At 41.2% G+C, this 22065-nt stretch overlaps 1 protein-coding gene across 3 annotated transcripts in view; it reads right to left on the reverse strand.

The window, feature by feature from the left end:
• The window catches only part of EVC2 (EvC ciliary complex subunit 2), a 440866-nt gene that overhangs the window by 341728 nt on the left and 77073 nt on the right, over window positions 1-22065 (reverse strand). For all 3 annotated transcript variants that reach the window (XM_029591151.1, XM_029591159.1, XM_029591169.1), the window contains exons 4-6: window positions 19894-20080; window positions 11048-11157; window positions 4205-4267 (exon numbers count right to left, since the gene is read on the reverse strand). In XM_029591151.1, coding sequence (XP_029447011.1) covers window positions 4205-4267; window positions 11048-11157; window positions 19894-20080 — 360 coding nt within the window. The remainder of the gene's footprint in view (window positions 1-4204; window positions 4268-11047; window positions 11158-19893; window positions 20081-22065) is intronic.

The raw sequence follows: 22065 nt of genomic DNA on the forward strand, positions 1-22065 counted from the left end.
ATGGAATTTGCTTATCCATGTTAAGAATAAATATGCATAAGCAATGTTAAGGAAGCGTGTGTGTGCACTTATAAACTTAGTCGATGAACTTATTTACAGTATAAAGGAGGCATGTGCACTTATGTACAATTATATGCAGGGGGAAGAGGGAGGGAGCGAGGAGGGGAAAGGAGGGGGTGGAGGGAACAAGGAAACATTATGGCAAGGTACTTTCAAGGAAAGTTTGCTAAAGGGTGAAGGGCGGGGTGGAAGGGAGGCTGTGGGGCGCAGGGGAAAGGAGTGGGGGAGGGAGCAGGGGGGGTACTGGGATGGTAAGAGGGAGGTCAAGGAGAAGGTATGAAGGCTGGGCGGGAGTTGAGATAGTTCAGAGCTGAACAATGACTAGGGTTGAGAGGAGTTGGGGTAACTTTAGGACTTTAGGGGCAAAAAGGCTCTCACCAGGGACCAAAGACCTGTGAGCCTACTCTAAACCCTAGGGAGTCAAGCACCAGTGATGGATCCTGCTGCGAGAGACAGAGAAGGCAGAAGAGATGTCCAGTTTTGCCATTAGAAGTATGTTTTGAAGTTAAACAGTGTGGGAAGGTTTTTTGATCCCTCCTCCCCACTGGGATTTCAGTGTAGGAGTAATAGCATGGTCCCCCTGACTTTTCCTTAAGAGAAGTCCCCCAGAGAGATCAGAGAATAAAGGATGAAAGAACAATGAAACTAAAGGAAGGAAGAACAAGATCAGAAGATCCCATCCGGATTTCCACCCTAAGGACCAGGACAGGCTGGGTGTCCGAGAAGACGATGTCTAAAGGTAGAGGTTTTCAGTAAAGTTGGGGACACATTTAAAAATCACTATGGGCTCTACCCAGAGGTCTAAATTAAGGACACCTGCCCACAGTGGAAAAACAGTAATGCACCATCAGTCAGATGTAAACTCGCACTTCTGGATAATGGACTTTAATTTATTATTACCAATCAGTAAACTTTATTTTAACACCCAGAACTGGTCCTGTCTGAGTTATTACAGCCTCTCACCAAATGACCACACACATACTGGTGACCTTTTCTCATCGTCTGGGCCATAAGCAAGAGCTCCCCCCCCCCCCCCCAGGGATTAAGAGTCAGCATGGAAGTGAATGGTTAGCCGGCGCAGCCCCTGAAGAAATAAATTAGTTGTGTGCCATATGGAGCAATAATTCTCCAAAAAGGGATTAAACACAGACTGGCCAATACAATACAGTACATTCAGCCTAGCGCACAGTTTTATGTGCGGTTGGACTTGGGTTTTAGACGCACTAGTCTAGCACCCGATGCAATAAGGAGATTAGTGCATCCAAAAAACATAAACAAACGCATAGCCAACAGCGTTCATCATATGTAAATTCCATGTAGATGAGGCTATTGGCTATTACCTCTGATGCAGAAAATTGCTGGGTGCCCAACGCTCACATTTTAATTCGGCAAATTTAACTCCAGCCACAGAGCTGGTGTTAAAGCAATTCGCGAGTCAAGAGCTCAGGAGAAATTTAAAAAATAGTGTCCTGTATGGTTCCTACCTTTATTCTTAAACACCTACTGCTTGTGGTGTTTAAGAATAAAGATATAGGGGCGGATTTCAAGCCCTGGGACGCGCATATGTCCCGGGGCTTGAAAAAAGGGCGGGGACGGGACCAAGGCCTCCGCAGAGCGGCTGTACCGGGGGATTGTGCGTCGGCACTCGGCCGGCACGCCCAGAGGCAGGCGCAACGTATGAAACAAAGGTCGGGGGGGGTTTTAGATAGGGTTGGGGGTGGGTTAGGTAGGGGAAGGGAGGGGAAGGTAGGGGGGCGGAAGGAAAGTTCTCTCCGAGGCCGCTCCATTTTCGGAGCGGCCTCGGAGGGAACGGAGAAAGCCATCGGGGCTCCCCTAGGGCTCGGCGCACACAAGGTGCACAAATGTCCACCCCCTTGCACGCGCCGACCCCAGATTTTATAACATGCACGCGGCTGCGCACGCATGTTATAAAATCGGGCGTAGATTTGTGCGCACCGATCTATGCCCGCGCTTACATCTTAAAATCTGGCCCATAATGTAATGGCTTGACAAAAATAAAAAAAAATTCTGAACTCATAATATACGCACACAATAGACACATTCCGGGCCGATTTCACCCCCTACTATTGTCTGTGTATATATTGCGTCCAGAAATTGACTTGAAGTGGGATAAAATGGATGCTTGTATTGAGTGCCCATTGCAATTGTGGGCACACAGCCACGTCTCCTGGGCACCCAATACGTTTGAGCACTAGGTTCACATAATTCTTCCCTAGTGCATCCATTTTAATGCAGCAGCTCATTAAAATAAAACATTGGGCACCCAGGAGATGTGGCTATGCACACGTTAGGCAACGGCTGCTCAACGTCAGTGCCTGTTTTAACGCGAGTTTTACTGCATCAGCCCCAGAATAAGGGAAGTCCTTTATGAGCGAGTCCCATTGTCTGAAAAGCAAAGACATGAAAATCTAACCAGAATAGGCACTAACAAAAGAACCATATAAAATCTGCTGAAACGGATGCGATTGATAACACATCTGTCTGATATTTTTCTAAAGGAAAATCTAACCAGCATTCTACAGCTCATCTTATTGTTTTACTAGGGATAATCAAATCCTTTCCGGACTGTTCTAATTCAATTGTATCATTTGAAATATCAACAGTGAAAACTAAATAAAAAGAATAAGGTTAATCAATTTAAAAAGTAAACCATTTTATTAAGGGATAAATAATATGATTACACATATGCATGTAATTTTTCTAATTTCATTAGCACTCCCCTTTCATTGAAATGGCAGAAAATTCTGGTCAGTCATTTTGTTTTCAAACAGATGTATTGCTCCTAGTCTTATTCTTCAGTCATGATTTGCACAATAGTCTTTACACATGCTTACTGAATGGGGACAATATATATTTATAAAGTAGAATTCATGCTTTGAGCTTCTATCATTAAACACAATTTATGCAATAAATAACTTTCTCCTTATCTCTACCTTTCTGGTATGCAAAAGAACAACCTGGTTGGTGAGAGCAGTGCCTGTGGAAGCACACTGCTCCTAACTACCTCTTAACTTTGTGCAAATAAAAGGGACTGCCTCCTAAGCTCTAGCCAAGGAGCTGCTATGTAGATTCACCAGAGGGATGGCCATTCCAGGCCCCTTAAAGGGCTGAACTTGAATGGAACCTCCCCCATCAACTATCCTGCACTAAACTAGCTGATACCTGAGAACCCAGGACTTACTGATAGTGTGACTGTAGTTTCAGCTATATGTATTCACTGTGGATATCTGAAAATATGACTGGCTGTAAAATCCACAGGAAAAGTCTGAGAAGTCCTGGACTACAACCATTTTCATGAGATGAAAAAGTGAAATGAATGTCCATGTTTGACTGGTAGGAAATTCAAGTGCATGAGTGAGACAGTCATTAATTCATTTTTATGAGATTGTAAGGGTAGGTTTAGTGTATTTCTAAAGAGATTTAATTGCAATTATATTATTTTTTAAACATGAGAGAAATTTAGGGGTAGATTTTCAAACATATGTGTGCCCTAGCTTGATGGACTCTCTACCAGGGTATTATCAAGCTAGAGCGAGAGAACATTGAGCTAATCACATCTTAGTCTCTTTCCTCACTCCAAATGACGTCAAATCTTCACTGAGGTGTATTGTGCTATTCGAACGTCTCACTCTGCATGTAAAACTGGCCCCAAAACACTAGACCACCACCAAAAATTCACCTCAAGTTACTAGCTGGCCCTCCTATAGTGATATAAATTGTTGACTACTATGAATGCCTTATAAAAAGGCTCTCTGTCTCTCTCTGTCTCTCTCACTCACCCTCTCACTCATATCATGGGCATTATCCATGTGGAAATGCTAGCATTTTGATGAATCTAGGGGTAAGATAGAATACCTAAGAGACAAGTGGGATTTTGGCTAAACAATGATTAGTTTGTAAGCCAATGAATTGGTTTAAAATTGCAGATTTTACTAGGGTATTTTTCTTATTTTAATTATTTAGATCCATTAGTATACAAATCCTTGTCCATTTTTTTGAGTTTGAAAGAGAAAAATGCAATATTCCATTTCAGGTAGGATTCACAGATATGAATCTAAGCTCCTTCCATTGTTTTAGCTTGCATTTAAGTAGGTTAACTAAATTAGATTTGTTTGCGACTTACCTTTGATTTTTCTTTTGTTCTCACAGTGAATGTCGTCAGCAGTGAATAAAGTTGTGTTATGTTCTATAAATGTAAAACAAATGTTTATATTTGATATTTTACAATGTGTAATTTATTCATGTCAAACTCATTTCAGAACATAGCAACATTGAAAATGCATCTAAACCAAATATATAACATAACAATAAAGGAGATTAACCAACATCATGAAATAAAGATTTTATTTTCATGATAGAGGGAGCTGTTTATGCCACAAAATCATTACTGAGATCAAAAGGGACTTCAAAGATCATTTATTTATTTCATTTATTTTATTTATTTGATAAATGACCCCCAAGGGGTCCTGTAACTGAAGGAATATACCCAAGGGGGTCATTTATCAAAGGCATATCGCGTGCGATAAGCTTCTATCACATAAGAAAAGGGCATTTTCGCTTGCGATAGAATGCAAATTGGGGGAGGGGAGGAGTCAGGGCGGAGTCAGCGGTGTCTTTGCTGCAGGCGATAATGTTACTAACATCATCGGCAGTAGCGCGCCGAATAGCACCACCTTTCATGGGCTTTCGCAGGATTCATCATTCTGCGAGGAATGATGAATCCAGGCCCAAGTCAGATAGGCAGCCCAAAGTAGTGCACACACTTATCCAACTAAAAGGCTCAAAGTGTTACAAGTTAGGATCTACCTATCAAGTACTGTAAATACAATAAGGAAAGGTAGAATACATCTGCATTTAAGTATATAAAATAAGATGAAATAAGATGCAAAGTTTGGTGATATAGAGATGATGGAATGTCTTGAACCAGTAAAATTTATGGAAATAATTCTGCCAAAGCTACTCAAAATTCAGTTTATAAAAATGTAGTTTATGAAGGACGTTGAGAATGCAAGAGCACAGGGTGCCCTTCCATAACAACAGCAATAAAACACACCGAGACAAATGGTGATTTGTATGGAGATAACCTTCAATTATTTGAAATCCTACCTGAACTGTGGGAAGGAAAGAAAATTTAGATTCTTGCTGAACAAATTAAAGTCACAGCACAGAACAGGAAGATGTTGCTGCAATGCAAGAGCAACTGAGAAATATGAAAGTAAGATGTAATGGTGCAAACCTGTCACACTGGTTTGCAGCTCTTTCTCTGCAATTAGGAGAATAAATTGGCCCCTTTGAAAATCTACTACTGTTAAGTTTCACTAGGTAGTTATATTTAGCCACTCAAAAAATGTTGTTCCAAATGGGGGGTTTCAGCACTATTTGACCAAGTTAAGCACTAAGCAGTAATCTTTGTGCATAGGGATAACAGGCTTAAATCTATCTGGCTATGCCTGTGTACTGAGAGTCTGGTGACAAGCCCCTTTTCAAAAGCTGATCTAGAGATTTCCCCCTGCCCTCTAGACCCATCTCTTCTTACATCTGTCACCCCGATGATGACAGTTGTCCCCTCCTTGGATAGCAGAACACCTTTCCTTCCTACCCATCATACTAATGATAACAGATCTCCCCTCCCTCACCAGGCAACAATCCTCTCTCCTCTAGGCATTTGCTTTGTTTTGTTTTATTGGTTCAGGCTTCGTTTTGGGCCCTGTTGGAAATTTCATTTTTCCGGTGGTTCAGGGTTTTTTTTTTCATGTTTTTCTCTTTTTGGTGTTAGTGTGCACTAAAAGGGTTTAGTGCGCCCTAACTCCATTTTAGTGTGCACTAAGTCACATTAGTGCGTGCTAACCAGTTTTCTTATTTTGGAGTTGGTGTGCCCTAATAGGACTTTGTTAGCACTAACTGGTTGTTAGCGCGCACTAACTAAAGTGTCAATTGGGGGGTAGTTCATTAGCTAGAGTATGATTCTGCATTTCCATTGGCTGTTTCCTTCTAAAGAGACAGTAAAGAGACAGCCAATGGAAATGCAGAATCATACTTCTAGCTAAAGAACTACTCCCCAATTGACACATTTTGTAACTTATTGGTAACATTTTTTGATAGTGCACACTAAGTTTAGTTAGTGCGCACTAACACAAAATATGAATTTTTCCAAATTATCGTAAAAATTCCTTTCTAATATCGGTTCTCTCAAACCATGACGAATTAGACAATTTTGTTGAAATTGTCTAATTCATTTAAAACGAATGCACATCTCTACTCTCCTCCCTCCTGTCTCTTTACTGTCTCTATCAGTTCTCCTAGCCCAATCTCTTAACCTGTATCTCGAGGAAGAAGGAGGAATGCCTGCCTCTTCCCTCTGTCAGCATGCATTTCAAAATGCCAACAATAGGTAGGCTATGGAGTAGTAAGTATTTATTTATTTACTCACTCATACTTGATGTTATGCTTAAAAATTCAACCAGTGTTAGTTTGAAATTAGCACAGGAGCAGGGACAAGGTAGGCAAACCTTTCTATGTCTCAAATCTGAAAATGGGCTGGGGGCAAGAGAGTGATTCAGTCATCATTGGGTGCCTGGTGAACTGAATGGGATCAACTGGATCAAATGAATGGGAGATCTGTCATCGTCAAGGTAACAGGCTGGAATGGAGGGGGTCCTTTTTTCCAAGGATCTATCCTACCCATCTAACTTAAGGAGTTAGGTGGGTAAATTTCTTCTAGCCTTATGTAGCTTAACTATTAGCTGGCTATAATATAACCAGCTAAATTAATTCAAACGTTTTAGCCATAACCTAGCCAGCAAAGCTGTTGTTGAAAATTCACCTTAACTTAGTCAGCATTATCTAGCTGGCTATTTCAGCAATTCAGTTCTTTTTTTAAGATTGCCCCTTGTGATACTAGTATCCTTCCAGGTGAGTTAATGATATGTTCAAATTGTATATTTAAAAAATTCCTATGTATTCAATAAAAATATAGTATATACTGACACAAAAAAGGATGACTGTTTCCTATTCTCTTAGAAGGCAGTGAGACAGGGTAGACAGCAGTAGAAGAGGGCATGACTTTTACCAGAGGATATGACACACATATACACATAGGAATGAATGTACTGTTTGACCAGGCCATGGGTAGAAGTGTAACATTGTAGTGGGGTAAGCAGTGAAGCATAAATGAATATAATAATGGAATACACTGAGCAGACAGTACAGAAGAAATGATATCACTAGATTAGTCTTTGCTGGGAAAAATGATCAGTTGTAAGTTTTTTGTTTATAATGATCTGGTAGTTTTATCTCGTTTTATGCTGGAAAGAATTACACAAGTAAGAAAAGCATGCAGGGGCATGTTTCAGGAAAGTTTCTCAACATTTTTGTTGAAAATGTGTATGTACAAGGATGGGTAGGGTATGCATGATTATGTGTGTGGTAGGTGTTTGGATGTTGGAGTGTGTAGGTGGTAGGTTTGTGTGTGGGGATAGTGTGAATGGAGGAGTATGTGAATGTAGAAGTATGTGGGTTGTGAATTTGTGTGGGGGTGAGGTGTGTGAGGAGTAGGGGACAGGAGAGTGAAGATATGTAGGAGGTTATTTGATATGTATTGAGTGTATGTGTGTTGATGGCAGGTGAGTGGGGGTGTTTGAGGAACTGGGATAGGTGTGTAGATGAGGGAGTGTGTGGTGGTAATTGGGAGGCAAATTGTAGGGGTGAAAATGTATGAAATGTGTGTCTGGGGTGGGGTGGGTTTGTATAGAAGCATAAACTGTGTGTTTGTATGAGGGATGTTTGGTGGGTGTGGGAGTATAGGAATGTGTGTGGTGTATGTGTGGGAAGGGATGTATGTGTATGTGTGTCTGGCAGGCAAGTGGAGATAAATGAGGGCATATGTGTGAGTATGTGTGAGTGCGGGTGAGTGTAGGAGTTCATGGATTGTGGGTTTGGGTGTGAATATGAGTGTAAGGGCATGTGTGGGGGGTCGTATATGCTGTGGTGGGATAGCGGGTGAGTAGGGGTATATTGAGAGTTTGGATGGTAGTGTAAATATGGGGGTGAGGTTGTGTGGGGTGTCAGGTAAGTGGCAGTATATGGGGAGTGGTGGTATATGGGAATTTGGGGTGGAGGTTATGGATTTGGAGGGGGTGGTGAGGTGGTTGTCAGAATGTGTGTGTATTTGTGCAAGTTGTGCATTGTGTGACTTCAGGGATGTGGGGGGGGAGTAGCTTTGAAAATCTCTTTTTAGAGCCATCTATTGCCAGCTGCTTCAGTTATTTTTCCCTTTCTTTGTCTGCCTATGTTGCTCTGTGCCAAAGCACATAAACGATGGGGATTAGGGAGGCCTCTTTGGAGTGGAGTGTCGATCAACATTCTGCAGTCTCTAACAACTTCTAATAGTTTCCCATAGAAAGCAATAAGATTGGGGGGGGGCGGGGGGGGGGGGGGGTTGAAGACTGTTTTCTGAAAATGCTAACCCAGTGTTTCTGGTTGTCAATCTCTTCCGAGATAATCATATTTTCTTTCTGCATGCCAAATGTTTTTCAATTTCCTTCCCTTGTTTGGAGTGGTGGAGAGGGATTCTACCTACAGATGGCCTGATGGATGATCAGATAGATGACATCAATCCCATCCTTTTACATAATTCTTTCAAACATTACTTATGTTGGACGTGAGGATCTGTGTGCAGTTCTCATCTTCCACCAGCAGGGGTTCTCAGTGGGCTTTGCGTAACAGCTGTCTAGTACTCCTAGCTCTATGGCTTGGAGGTTCTGCTGTTGGGCATGTTCTGTGCTGCTTCACATATAAGCCAACTTCACATCATGCTCAGTGCCACAGCTAGGGCCCAGATCCAGGTTTTTGATTTGATCTTTCTTTGGGTCCCGGTCTTGGCTTCTCATTGCTCTTATTTTTGGTTCTAGTCTTCACCTCATATTTATCTTACTTTTTGTTCTTTTTTTTTTTTTGTCTGTTTTGTTTTGCTAGAACTCTGGGCCCTAGTCACAACTCTGTTCGGTTTTTGTTCCTTCTACCCCCAAACTCTGGTTCTATTTGTGTTTTGCCCTACTCTGAGGCCTAATGTTGGTTCCATTTTTGGGATGTGCTTTCTACCATGTCTTCCTTGTCCTGTCCTGTTTTGTCTTGTTGCCTTATCTGTTTTGTTGCAGTGGGTGTTCCTTTGTTCCATTCCTGTTGAGGGTTTGTCCTTTTCCCGTGTTGCCTTCCAGTACCTGGGGTGTGTGCCTGCTCCCTATCCAAGTCCTGCCAGTCACCATCATCTGAGAGCTCAGCCCAAAGCGTAAGGTGGCCAGAATAGGCAGAAGATAATTGATTCCTGACCTGCTTCAGCCATACTCACTAGTGTCCAGCCCTGCTCCTGTCCCTGGGGTCAGAATATTGGCAGTATGTTGCAACATTGGAAAGCATAATAATAGGGATTACTGTCTATCTGTCCGTAAGCACAATACCTCTCCAAAAAAAGAGAAATTCACCAAATTTGGTATACAGGAAGAAAATGTAACTAAATCAGAAGAGTTCATAAACCAGAATCTTCAGACCAATGTTTTCAGAGACTCGAGCCTTAAAAAAAAAAATATCCCCATTGCTTTCTATGAGAAACTATTAAAAGCTGTTAGAACTATCAGAAAGCTGATCAGCATTTCATTCTAAAAGCCCCTTCTCCCACTCTTTCAGCACTTTGGCACATAGCAATACAGACAGAGACATGGACAAATAACTGAAGCAGCTGGTGAAAGATGGAACCAAAAGGCACCATCAAAACTAACTCCCCCACACTTCCAAAGTACAGTATATACACATCCCACACATTCTTATATCCCTCCAAAGAGCCAAGAGAAAACAACACAGCTCCACCCCCCCCACACACACACACACACACATATCTGCCCCAACTACACCCCCGCCTACTCACACATATACATCCATACTCCTAAAAACACTCAACTCTCCTTATACATACAACCATGCTACACATTATCTCTCACCATAGAATCCCCATCAACACACCCTACCAATAACACATATCAATCCCTGCCACCCATACCCCCCAAAGATACCCACACTCACAAACATCCAACATACACATAATCTCCCCACATGCACAGCCACCCCGATTCCTATAAACACACAGCCATACCCTCAAAACAACACGCAATCCCTCCACAAACTACTCCCCCTTACCCACCCAAAGCACATCCCCCCACCCACACATATATCCATCCCCCTCAGATACACCCACACTCTCCATTCCCACCAAACACTGCCCCCGACATCCTCCCCCCCCCTCGGAAATGCCTCCAACCTCCACACCTCTTCTACAAATCTATATTGGAAAGCATTTCCAAACCATGCCTCTGCATGCTTTTCCTACTTGTTGTCATCATTCTTGCTATCTCCCTTTACATTTTCAAATGCTTCTGTTCCTTATCGCACTGGATGTCACGTCACTTTCTTGAATTAAATCATGTAAACACAAAGCTCCCTTTCTTCCATATGCCACCTCATTGTTCTTCCCTTGAATGTTTCACATGACATTTCCCTCTATTGCTTGCAGTCTGCCTGTAACCTTTATGATTTCCCTTCATGTTTTCTGCCATAGCTAAAACCTGCTGCACGTCACCTTTTTACCAAATCATCTGTCAGAAGTCCTGGCTTCATGTACTTGCTTGAAATCTGTAAGACTGATACACTCATGTTGAATATCTTTATTATTATTTTTTTTAACTAAAAGTTTTGCCTGCAAAATTCAGAGTTTACAGTTTCACATCAGGGCATGGCCTACATATTTTCTGCCATAATCTTTCACTTTCTGGGACTTATTTGTGATGATTTTATATCAGAATCCAGCACTTACTACTAGATTGCTTGGCTTGTTCCTAATAAGAATCAAATTTTCTGTTTTTGTAATGTATCAAGCATAACCATAAACAGCTCGATGAGAAAAGTTTTTAATAAATACCTGTGATGATGTCCTAAATGTTAGCCAGGCAGGTAGTGACAGGATCATGGCAGTTTGGGGTCCTTCCTCATCAAGAAATGCAGTGTAGCTTACCAAGAAAGAACCTCCAGCTATCATAAGAGAAACATTTAATATAATTAAGACAGAAGAATCTCCTATGCTACCTGCAAACTGTGAAACCTATATTAAAGACTATCTGTCAATAATCAATATAGAACACCTACAGCTGTTTGATATATTTATTTACAACCAACAAACCCACACTTACTGTACTCCAGTGTACCGAATCGTTTCTCAACAACTCCAAACCAAAAGAGGTATCACCAGTATATACTGTCTCATTAATCATGCAAAAAACCAAATATATGTAGGCCCCTTACTAACAGAGTCTGTATTGTGTAACAGATCCTATTTTCGTATAGGGTCACCTTACTTTAATTTAAATCAACGATAGTCCATTTTTTTGAAAATTTTTCATTATAATAAAACCTGAATGTCACACATTCTGAACGAGAGGACACAGATACTCATCTACTCCTTGGTAGTAGTGCACCCGACACAGCTGTGTTTCGGACGGAACCCGTCCTGCTTCAGGGGGTGTCCTTCGAAGTCTGTTTCTTTGAGAGCGTCATAGGGAAGCCTTGTCGATCCTTGGTAACATCTTTTCTTAATGATCCATGGCAGCCCCGTTGGACGCAGTCCAACGGGGCTGCCATGGATCATTAAGAAAAGATGTTACCAAGGATCGACAAGGCTTCCCTATGACGCTCTCAAAGAAACAGACTTCGAAGGACACCCCCTGAAGCAGGACGGGTTCCGTCCGAAACACAGCTGTGTCGGGTGCACTACTACCAAGGAGTAGATGAGTATCTGTGTCCTCTCGTTCAGAATGTGTGACATTCAGGTTTTATTATAATGAAAAATTTTCAAAAAAATGGACTATCGTTGATTTAAATTAAAGTAAGGTGACCCTATACGAAAATAGGATCTGTTACACAATACAGACTCTGTTAGTAAGGGGCCTACATATATTTGGTTTTTTGCATGATTAATGAGACAGTATATACTGGTGATACCTCTTTTGATATATTTATTTGCCAGCACATGCATGCTCTCCATGTGGAATCAATGAAATTGCTCCTTACTTGACTTTTAATTTCATTCATACATTTTTATATTAGCTATGCATACTTAATTTAAAAAATATATCAGTTCATATTATTTAGCATGCGCAATGAAAGAATTTTTAAACAAACAAACAATGGTATCTATAGTCCAGGTAAGTTGAAGTGTAGATAATGTCAACACTAATGCTGCCTCAAGTACCCACTTAAAGGTGAATTTTAAAAGCCCAACGTGTGCACTATTTAAAGGATTTGCGAAGAAGTCGGGCTCACGCGTACCAAGCAGATTTTAAAAGCTGCCAAGATACGCACATATCTCCCACAGCGCGCACATCTAAAAAATTTTCTAAAAGGGGCAGAGGATGGACATTTTGGGACATTAACCTAAAACGTGCACGTAAATACTGATGCGATCTGACGAATGCTAAGGTCCCCTGCCGCATAATTTTATTTCTGCTGTGGATGCCGTATAAGTTAAAATTTAAAGAAAATTATGCAGATCTGCAGGGTTTTAATAGTCATGGCTAACTGAGGGGAGTGAAGGCTATCAAATCAGTGAAAGTTGGAGGACCTCTCTCTTAAATGTGCAAACTGGGGACGAAATGGTAAAACTGGGAATGGTGACAACGTGTCGCCCCTTTTAAAATCTCCAATTTATGTGGTAGAAGCAGAATTTGTGCACACATATGTGCGCTAACTTAAAATTTGGCACACGTATATGCAGCCAGGCTATTTTATAACATGCGTGCATAAGCATGTGCATGTTATAAAATGACCACATGGGCATCTGCTATCGTATGTGCGCAAATGTGTGCATCCATTTGAAAGTTACTGTCTTTAATTACATGTGTTTTTGACAAGCCATGTCTTAAAATTGAAATAACTGTTTAGAAATACAAAACAATAACTATTACTACTATTACTGGAGTGGAGGAGCCGCCTACTGGTTAGAGCAGCAGATTGAGAACCACGGAACCCAGGGTTCAAATCCCGCTTCTCCCACTGATGCTCCTACTGACCTTGGACAAGTCACTTCATCCTCCACTGCCTCCGGTACAAACTTAGGGGTTCGTTTTCTAAGCTGCAGTAAGACTGTATTGTGTGGTAAATACATTGCCACAAGAATAACACCTGGAATTATGAATTCCACACATTATCCATGCCCTGAAAAAAACAGCACAATACAGTATTAAAATGAACTGATTTATATGCAAATGCATTCAAATCAGCTCATTAGTATGGTAATAAAACAACACAGCTTGCAGTAGATTCTACAAGCCATGTTATTTGATGGAAAGCAGAGTTACTTACCTGTAACAGGTGCTCTTCGTGAACAGCAGGACAAATCAACCACATAAGTGGATGTCATCTGATGGCACCGGCCCAGACATGTTCTTTCTTTCAAAGATAAGAAAGCAGTCTTTCTGAGCATACACAGCAGTTCCCACACTCCAGTCCCGTACAAGTCTCCTCCGACATTTTCCTAGCTAAGCTTCAATTCTGCAGGGAGGTGGATAGGATTGTGTGGCTGATTTGTCCTGCTGTTCACGGAGAATACCTGTTAAAGATAAGCAACCTTGCTTTCTCCATGAACATACAGGATAAAAACAGACACACAAGTGGGGACTCCCAAGCAATATGCAACCTGAGAAGAGAGAGGCAGATAGGAAAGTTGAAGGTAATAACTGAGGATGTTTTTGAGAACAGTGCTTAATGAAAAGCACTGTTGGTCTGTGAATGTTGTTCCAAACAATAATGTTTGATAAAGATGTGAATAGCGGAACAAGTCGCTGCCTTGCTAATGTCCTGTATAGAAGCGAACTGCTAAAAAAACTACTGTAGCTGCAGTTGCTCTTATACCTTTCTAGGCAGGTTAACGCCAATATTTTTATAACAAAATAATATGCAGTCAGACAGCCAAGAAGAAAGAGATTGTTCTACTGAATGCATTGTCTGCTCAAATCAAAAGAGAGAAACAATTGGGAAGTCTTCCTGAGAGACTTCAATATTTCTAAATAAAATTATATAGCTCTCCTACAGTCCAATGTGTGTGGTGTTTCTTCTGCTTTACTGGCATATGCATTTGGGAGGAAAGTAGGAAGGACTATAGATTGATTCAAATGGAGTTGAGAAAGCACCTATGGCATACATTTTGGGTGAGTTCTGAGTACTAATCTACTTTTGTATATTTGAGTATAGGGAAGATTGATAGTAGCATAAGGGATACATCATTTGTCAAACTTGGTTTTGACAGGGGGCCATGCCCACTTTTGGGTTAATTCCCACCCCTTTTTCCTCCTTTCAGCCAATCAGCAATCACTTCTGGTCTAAACTCTGCTTACTGTCCAAGCTGCCCAGCAAGTGCTCACCCTAGTCCAAGTCCCACCTATTTCTTCACCTTAGCCCTGCCCCTTTCTTGACATTCAGCCTAGCATCTCCAATGCCATGCCCCTTTTACTCATTGAAATACGATTTTCAAGATGGTGGTCAGGTGCCCTGGGGTGGCCATCTTGAATGATATCAATGAAAAAAACATCATGTGGGCACCAACGACATAGGAAAATGTGGGAGAGAGGTTCTAGAAGCTAAATTTAGGGTTTTAGGTAGAAAGCTGAAATCCAGAACCTCCAGGGTGGCATTCTCTGAAATGCTTCCTGTTCCACATGCAGGTCCCCAGAGGCAGGCAGAGCTCCAGAGTTTCAATGTGTGGATGAGACAATGGTACAGGGATGAGAGATTCAGTTTTATATGGAACTGGGAAAATTTTGGGGAAGGGGGAGACTTTTCTGAAAGGATGGGCTCCACCTTAACCAGAGTGTAACCAAGCTGCTGGCACTAACTTTCAAAAAGGAGATAGAGCAGCTTTTAAACTAGAACAAGGGGGAAAGCCGACAGTCACTCAGCAGTACATGGTTTAGAAAAATGTATCCTTGAAGGATACTAATGAAACAGGAGAGTTAGGACATCCCAACAGAGAGGTTCCAATAAAAGCAAACATAGTCCATGTGCCTATTTGTAAAAAATCACCAAAGCTAATAATTTCCAAATTATCCCTAACAACTGAAATGCAGGTTGTTAATACAAACAAAATACACACTTTGAAATGTCTGTATGCCAATGCCAGAAGTCTAAGAAGTAAGATGGGAGAGTTAGAGTGTATAGCAGTAAATAATGAGATTGACATAATTGGCATCACAGAGATTTGGTGGAAGGAGTATAGCCAATGGGACAGTGCTATATCAGGGTCAAATTATATTGCAATCATAGGGAGGATCAACTTGGTGGGGGTGTGGCACTTTATGTCTGGGAGGGTATAGAGTCCAACAGGATAAAGATCATACAAGAGACTAAATGCTCAGTAGAATCTATATGGGTAGAAATCCCATGTGCGTTGGGTAAGATTATAGTGATAGGAGTATACCACCATCCACCTGGACAAAATGGCCAGACAGATGATGAAATGCTAAGAGAAATCAGGGAAGCTAACCAATTTGGCAGTGCAATAATAATAATGGGAGATTTCAATTATCCCAATATTAACTGGGTAAATGAACCATCAGGAATTGCTACAGACATAGAGTTCCTGGATGTAATAAATGACTGCTTCATGGAGCAATTGGTTCAGGAACCAACAAGAGAGGGAGCTATTTTAGATGTAATTCTTAGTGGAACACAGGATTTGGTGAGAGAGGTAATGGTGGTGGGGCCTCTTGGCAATAGTGATCATAACATGATCATATTTAAACTAATAACTGGAAGGGGGACAATAAATAAATCTACAGCTCTAACACTAAACTTTCAAAAGGGAAACTTTGATAAAATGAGGAAAATAGAAAAAAACTGAAAGGATTGTTAAAAATACAATGCTAGAGGTGCAGTCCAGATATATTCCACGCATTAAGAAAGGTGGAAGAAAGGCAAAACAATTACCGTCATGGTTAAAACATAAGTCCCTGAGGAATCCCCATGAGGGGAGAAACAAAGATCTTTTGTCTTACGGATGTATGTGTTGACATACCCGGTATAGAAATCATGGTATAAAAGAAGCTTTGGGAATTTCGAGTGATGATGAAATCAACGGAAAATCAGTTGTATAGACACTATTGATGAATATATGAACCTTGTTAAATTGCATTGGAAGAATTGATTGCTGTATTAAAACATAAGTCTCTGAGGAAGCCCCATGAGGGGAGAAACAAAGATCTTTTGTTGGACAAATTTGAGTTGGAATGTGACAACGATCATGGCGAATACGATATAACAACCATGAAATAATGGAGATGCAGCTATTATAATCTAAAGATACATAAAGTGTTGTATTTTGGAGACATTGACTGTTTAAAACTAATAAGCAATTTTTGCAATCACTATGTTCTGGAAATGTTTTTAATGTGATTTTAGGTGTGTGTGAATGTGTTTGAATGTGGTAGTGAGAATTTTATTGTCTAGATAGAATTAATAAAGTTTTGCACAATGTTTTCAAAAGTGTAATACTCCTTGTGTTTATTAGAAAATAATGCTAGACATTTGAATGTTAGAATTCTTAATTTTCCAAAAATTGCTGGAGAATTACCTTATGTTACTGTAAAGAGATTTCTATTAGAGGCACTTGGATTTTCTGAAAATAATTTGTTGTCTATCAATTCTTGTTTCTTTGTAAGAAAAAGAGACTCTCAAGTAGCGGTTTCAATCCCAGCTAATCTTACTAGTTTTTTAGAAAATTCCACATTAGAGGTTATGGAGAGAGATACCTTAATAATATCTTTTATAACAACTACAGATATTAGTAAGTTAATGAAAAATTACTTTCAGAGATATCCAATATCCTATTTTGGTCAAAATGTTAAGATTTTTCCAGATCTTGCACCTTACTGGTATCAAAAGACGAGAGTTTCTTGCTTTGAAGCAGAGAGTTATTTCTATGGGATTTTCTTTTCTTCTTAAATATCCCTGTCAATGCATTATGAAGAGAGAAAATGAGTTGTTTAGTTTTACTCAAATAGATCAATTGCGTCAATTCATAGAGGCAAGAGAGCCAATAACCTCTTCTCCAGTATCGCAAAATTAACAAGACATGAATATAATCAGCAGTGGTTTATGTGCTTATTACCTGTATATGTAAAAAAAAATTCTAATTTAATCTCCACATTGTCTGGAGCCTCATTTATGTCCTATTGTCCTATTGGTTAGTTGCTTTATTTACAAACTGATAGAAAGATATTTCAGCTATATTTACTTTAATTAGTAAAATAGTATTTATTGTTCTTTGGGGGGTTTTTTCTTAAGTAAAAAAAAGCTGAAATTTATTGTTACAGTTTCAATGTAAGTTATTGAATTGGTGTAATTGCTGATTTGTAAATTTGAAAATTAATAAAGAAAAAAATTTAAAAAAAAGAAAAACTTAGCTGAATAAGTCATTGGCTGTGAAAGCCGCAGAAATTTCAAATGCCCTCAATATTTTTCTTCCCTGCATTGTTTGCATCAGTTTTAAAACCATTTGCCTCACACCTTAACATTTAGCTAATAAAATACTGGGCTAAATGGCTGGTGTAAGAGGGTGGGGGCAATAACTCATAGCAGCTTCAGTACTTTTACAGATCAGTCCTTAAAGATGGAATTCCTCCTTGAGCTGCCCCTCCCACAATAGGTTTGTAGGCATTTCATGTCAGGAATCCTCATTGCATAAACAGATTTTGCAGAGGTTCGCTAAACAGCAGGAGGAATTCCCAGTTTTATAGAGCACATTTCTTAACAAAGTGAATGTGCCTGTTGGCTTCACCGTGTCTGTCCATCACCCTTGCACCCATATGGGTAGATTTTCAAAGGGTTACGCGCGTAACCCCGAAAACCTGCTCCTGCACACACCAAGCCTATTTTGCATAGGCTTGGTGGCGCGCGCAAGCCCCGAGATGCGCGTATGTCTCGGGGCTTTGAAAAAGGGGCGGGAAGAGAGCAGGATAGTGGGCATGGCACCGATCCGGGAGCGGTCTGGGGGCGGGACCGAGACCTCCGGCACAGCGGCTGTGCCGGGGGATGGCGTGCCGGCAGCTGGCCAGCCCGCGCAAGATACGCCTGCCAGAGGCAGACGTAAATAAGTAAAACAAGGTAGGGGGGATTTAGGTAGGGTTGGGGTGTGGGTTAGATAGGGGAAGGGAGGGGAAGGGGGGGAGTGGAAGAAAAGTTCCCTCCAAGGCCTTTCGGAGCGGCCTTGGAGGGAACGGGGAAAGCCATGGGGGCTTCCCTTGGGCTCGGAGCGCGCAAGGTGCATAAGTGTGCACCCCCTTGCGCGCGCCGACCCCGGATTTTATAACATGCGCATGGCAGCGCATGCGCATGTTATAAAATTGGGTGTACATTTTTGCGCACCGGGTAGCGTGTACAAATGTACCCCACACGCACAGATTTTAAAATCTGCCCCATATTGGGAGCACTCTGCATGCAGTGTGGCTAGCATGCAGTTTTTTAACCTATTGATTTACAGGTCGCTGCTCACTGAAGGTTCTCATTTAAATGGAATTGGACTTAATAATAATTGGGGGGCTGGAGTCAAAATAAGATGTAGAACTTTTTCTCTGCCTGCCTCTCCATCTTTGTTGAGCGGTGTAAGCATACCAAAAGCCATATCCACTGGCGTTAAATGAAGATAAAATATAAGTAGCAGCGGAAGTTTTGCCAGATTTGAGAACTGCTTGTAACACAGTGGATAAGGAAAAGTCACAGGACACGTTAAGGGACCGGATGAATGTCGGTATATAAAAAATAATAAATAAATAAATAAATAAAATATATCTAGACCGGTCCACTTTAAGGAACAGCATGGCAGGGGATTGTGGTCCCAGGGTGCTGCCCTTAACCTGTGGATAAGAAACGAGGCCTAGAAAGCAGAGAGGCCCCAGGTTGGATGGAGAAGGCATAGTATACTAAAACTGTCTATTATGTCTGTCCCAGCAGCCTTTTCTTCTGTGCTTTTGTATGAACAATAAAGATATGTGAGGAACCGGCTGGAGTCCGTGGCTGCTCCCAGATTACCACAATGCTCCTTTAAATTGCAAATTAATTTATTAAAACTGTGGTTTTTCTTCTCCCCTGGGTATAAACTCTATGAAGGAATGGTTATGTTGGCTCGGTGTACTGAGATCCAGCAGCTCAACCTCTCATTCATTACCATCAATCATTCAGCTAGAACCAGGCCCTTTTTCCTCCCTTCACAGCACACCAAGATAAATGGAACTAAATGTTTGCTCTATTTTGTTTGCTTTCAACAGATTATAAACACTGGAGACTGATATGCTGTTTAGTAATTCCAAGCGAATATAAGAATATATAAAGAAATCTTGAAAAATAAAAACAAACTATCTTTAGTTAAGGCTAAACAGTGTGTTGGGAACAACAATTTATAGAAATAAAAAGACTGAACATACCTATTTAAAAATGTGCCATTTCCACTAGCATAAAATTATATTTATAAAATGAAAATCCAAAACATCAGAAGGAAGACTTAGCAAGCACACTTTGCAATGCACAGTTCATAGCAAGAATTACAACCGGATGATGAGAATCACATTTAACTTATAGACAAAAAAAAAAGGGAGGGTAGAGAGAACATCAGCTCCAAGTTTCATTGCTAGTGAATTGAACAACTCAGCCTGGATAAGCAGTTATGTTAGGGAAAACATCAAAGGAAATACATTTACACCTCCCTCTCTCTCATCAGTTGGTCACCTTGCAAAGATGCTCTACTGAAGGTCTGAGTTCCATTTCCAGTTCTAACACCGCTGCTATCCTGAACACGGAGCCCTGTCACATTGTCTGACAAGAGGAGATCAAACACAGCTGCCGGTGGTGATGTGTTGGTGTTGTTAATCAGGAGCCTCACGGTAGCAGCAGGAGGCTGAAGCTGATAATTCACCTAAAAAGGAGAACGTGTTTTATTTCTCTAGTCACTTCATATTTCTTAACCCCCATGCTGCGCTGCCTTCAGCTGATAACGACAAAGCCTGGTTTATATATATGCAAGAGGTTTATATATATATATGCAAGTTAAGGTTTTGACTGGGAGGGGGCTATGAGGATTATTTCAAGTGATCTGTCAACATGTCATGCTCATCTTGATTTAACACTCCCGGAGAGATTTTAACCTCCCACACGTACAGCAGCTGCTTGGCAACAACTGGATAGCAGTTTGAAATCCAGGGCATCAGTGCACCCGGGATGTAAATCACAGTCCACCCTGGAAAAGGAGCATTAGAGAATCAACCTCTAATGAGACAATAAAGAAAATATTTCTAGCACTCCCGCAGCCAAGCGCACGAGCAGCCTCCTGCTTCTGCTGTCGGATCCCGAGTTCATTTTCTTCCTGTGACTGAAAACCCTTTACTTTTTCCCTGTGTGGCTCACCATCACCCTTTTTAGCCCCTTTGATGAAAAACAGATCAATCATTTAAACGTGATCCTTCATTTAAATCGGCTGAACATTGCAATTTGCTGGCTAGCCATCCCAGTACAAAATTGGAAGTGAATCATGGAAATCTCGCCCAAGCACGGAGCGGAATTATGGCTGCTGGCATCGCCTTGCAAATGCAGCTCCGAATCGCTACAAGGCTTTCTTCTCCTCCCCCCTTCCCCATGTAGTGTGACACTGCTGTGCATTATACATGAAGACACGGTCTGAACGAAGAACCAAGTCTACCAGAATTATTTCGTAAAAGCACTAGTGGCTTCTGAATTTGTGCACAGGATGCCAGGGAGGAAGAGCTGACTAATTCTGAAGATAAGATATAGGACTGCAGGGGATGCAAATGACAAACTCTGAAACAGTATTACTTGCATCTCTTCCTTTCTGGCATAAGATTCGCTTTGCAATAATCGTAATATTTTAAACAGAGGGGGGATCAGTCGATTCACTCAGTGTTGGGACTTGGTAAATATCCAAATCCCATATTTAAAAATAAAATATTATGGTTTCCACAGGCCCTGCAATCTAAGAAAAGCTAAATAAATCCCATTTACATGGATTTTAAGGCCGACCCCCCTGCTCAGAAACAGGTACAAGTCTCATTATCCTGTTTGGGACATGTGGTCAATCTCCTGACATCAGAAATATCTGGCAGAAGGTGGAGGACATGCAGCTTGATATCCACTCAGATTACGGGCACGATGCTGAAACCCTTGACAGCACTACAATCACCACTCTGCCTTATGTCAAAACTAGTGAAAAGTCCGCTCACAAATGAGAGGCAAAAACGGCAGGTAAGTGCCTAAACTCACTTCTGCAGCATTTACCCCCCACCAAGGGGTAAATTTGGGGATGAGGATTAGTCCCTTGCCCCCAGTTTACACCGTTAGAATGACCCCAGTGAACAGAGCGAGTAAGCGAGAAAGGAAGGTGAGCTTTATCAATCACACTCTTTCTTCATCCTCCCTCTACCACACCTTTTCCTCCTTTCACTGAATGACCCCGACCTTCTCCCCCCCTGCTCCTTCATTCTACCACTCTTTCCCTACTCTTCAGCCCAACCCCAGCACATTCCCCCCCCCCTTCCACATCCCATTCAATATTGCCCCCTCCAAGCAATCTCTAGTCCCATCCTCCCTTCCCAGTTTGATGCCAACACCTTCTCCCCAGTGTGACTCCATCACTCTGCCCTTTCTCCTCTCCATCAGACTATGGTGAGACTGCAGTACCAGCAGTGACCACCAAGTGTCAGTAGCATCCACTGCAATAATAAGAGGGACAATCAAATATTGCCAATGTCATTCATATATATATTTTTTCTTTATATATATAAAGAGGGCCAGATTCATTAAGGCTTTTCTCCAGTTTATATAAAGAGGGCCAGATTCATTAAGGCTTTTCTCCAGTTTGTATCTACGGGAAAAGAATTAAAGGCCAGA

This window comes from Rhinatrema bivittatum, chromosome 1 (assembly GCF_901001135.1).
Source record: "Rhinatrema bivittatum chromosome 1, aRhiBiv1.1, whole genome shotgun sequence".
Lineage (NCBI taxonomy): Eukaryota > Metazoa > Chordata > Amphibia > Gymnophiona > Rhinatrematidae > Rhinatrema > Rhinatrema bivittatum.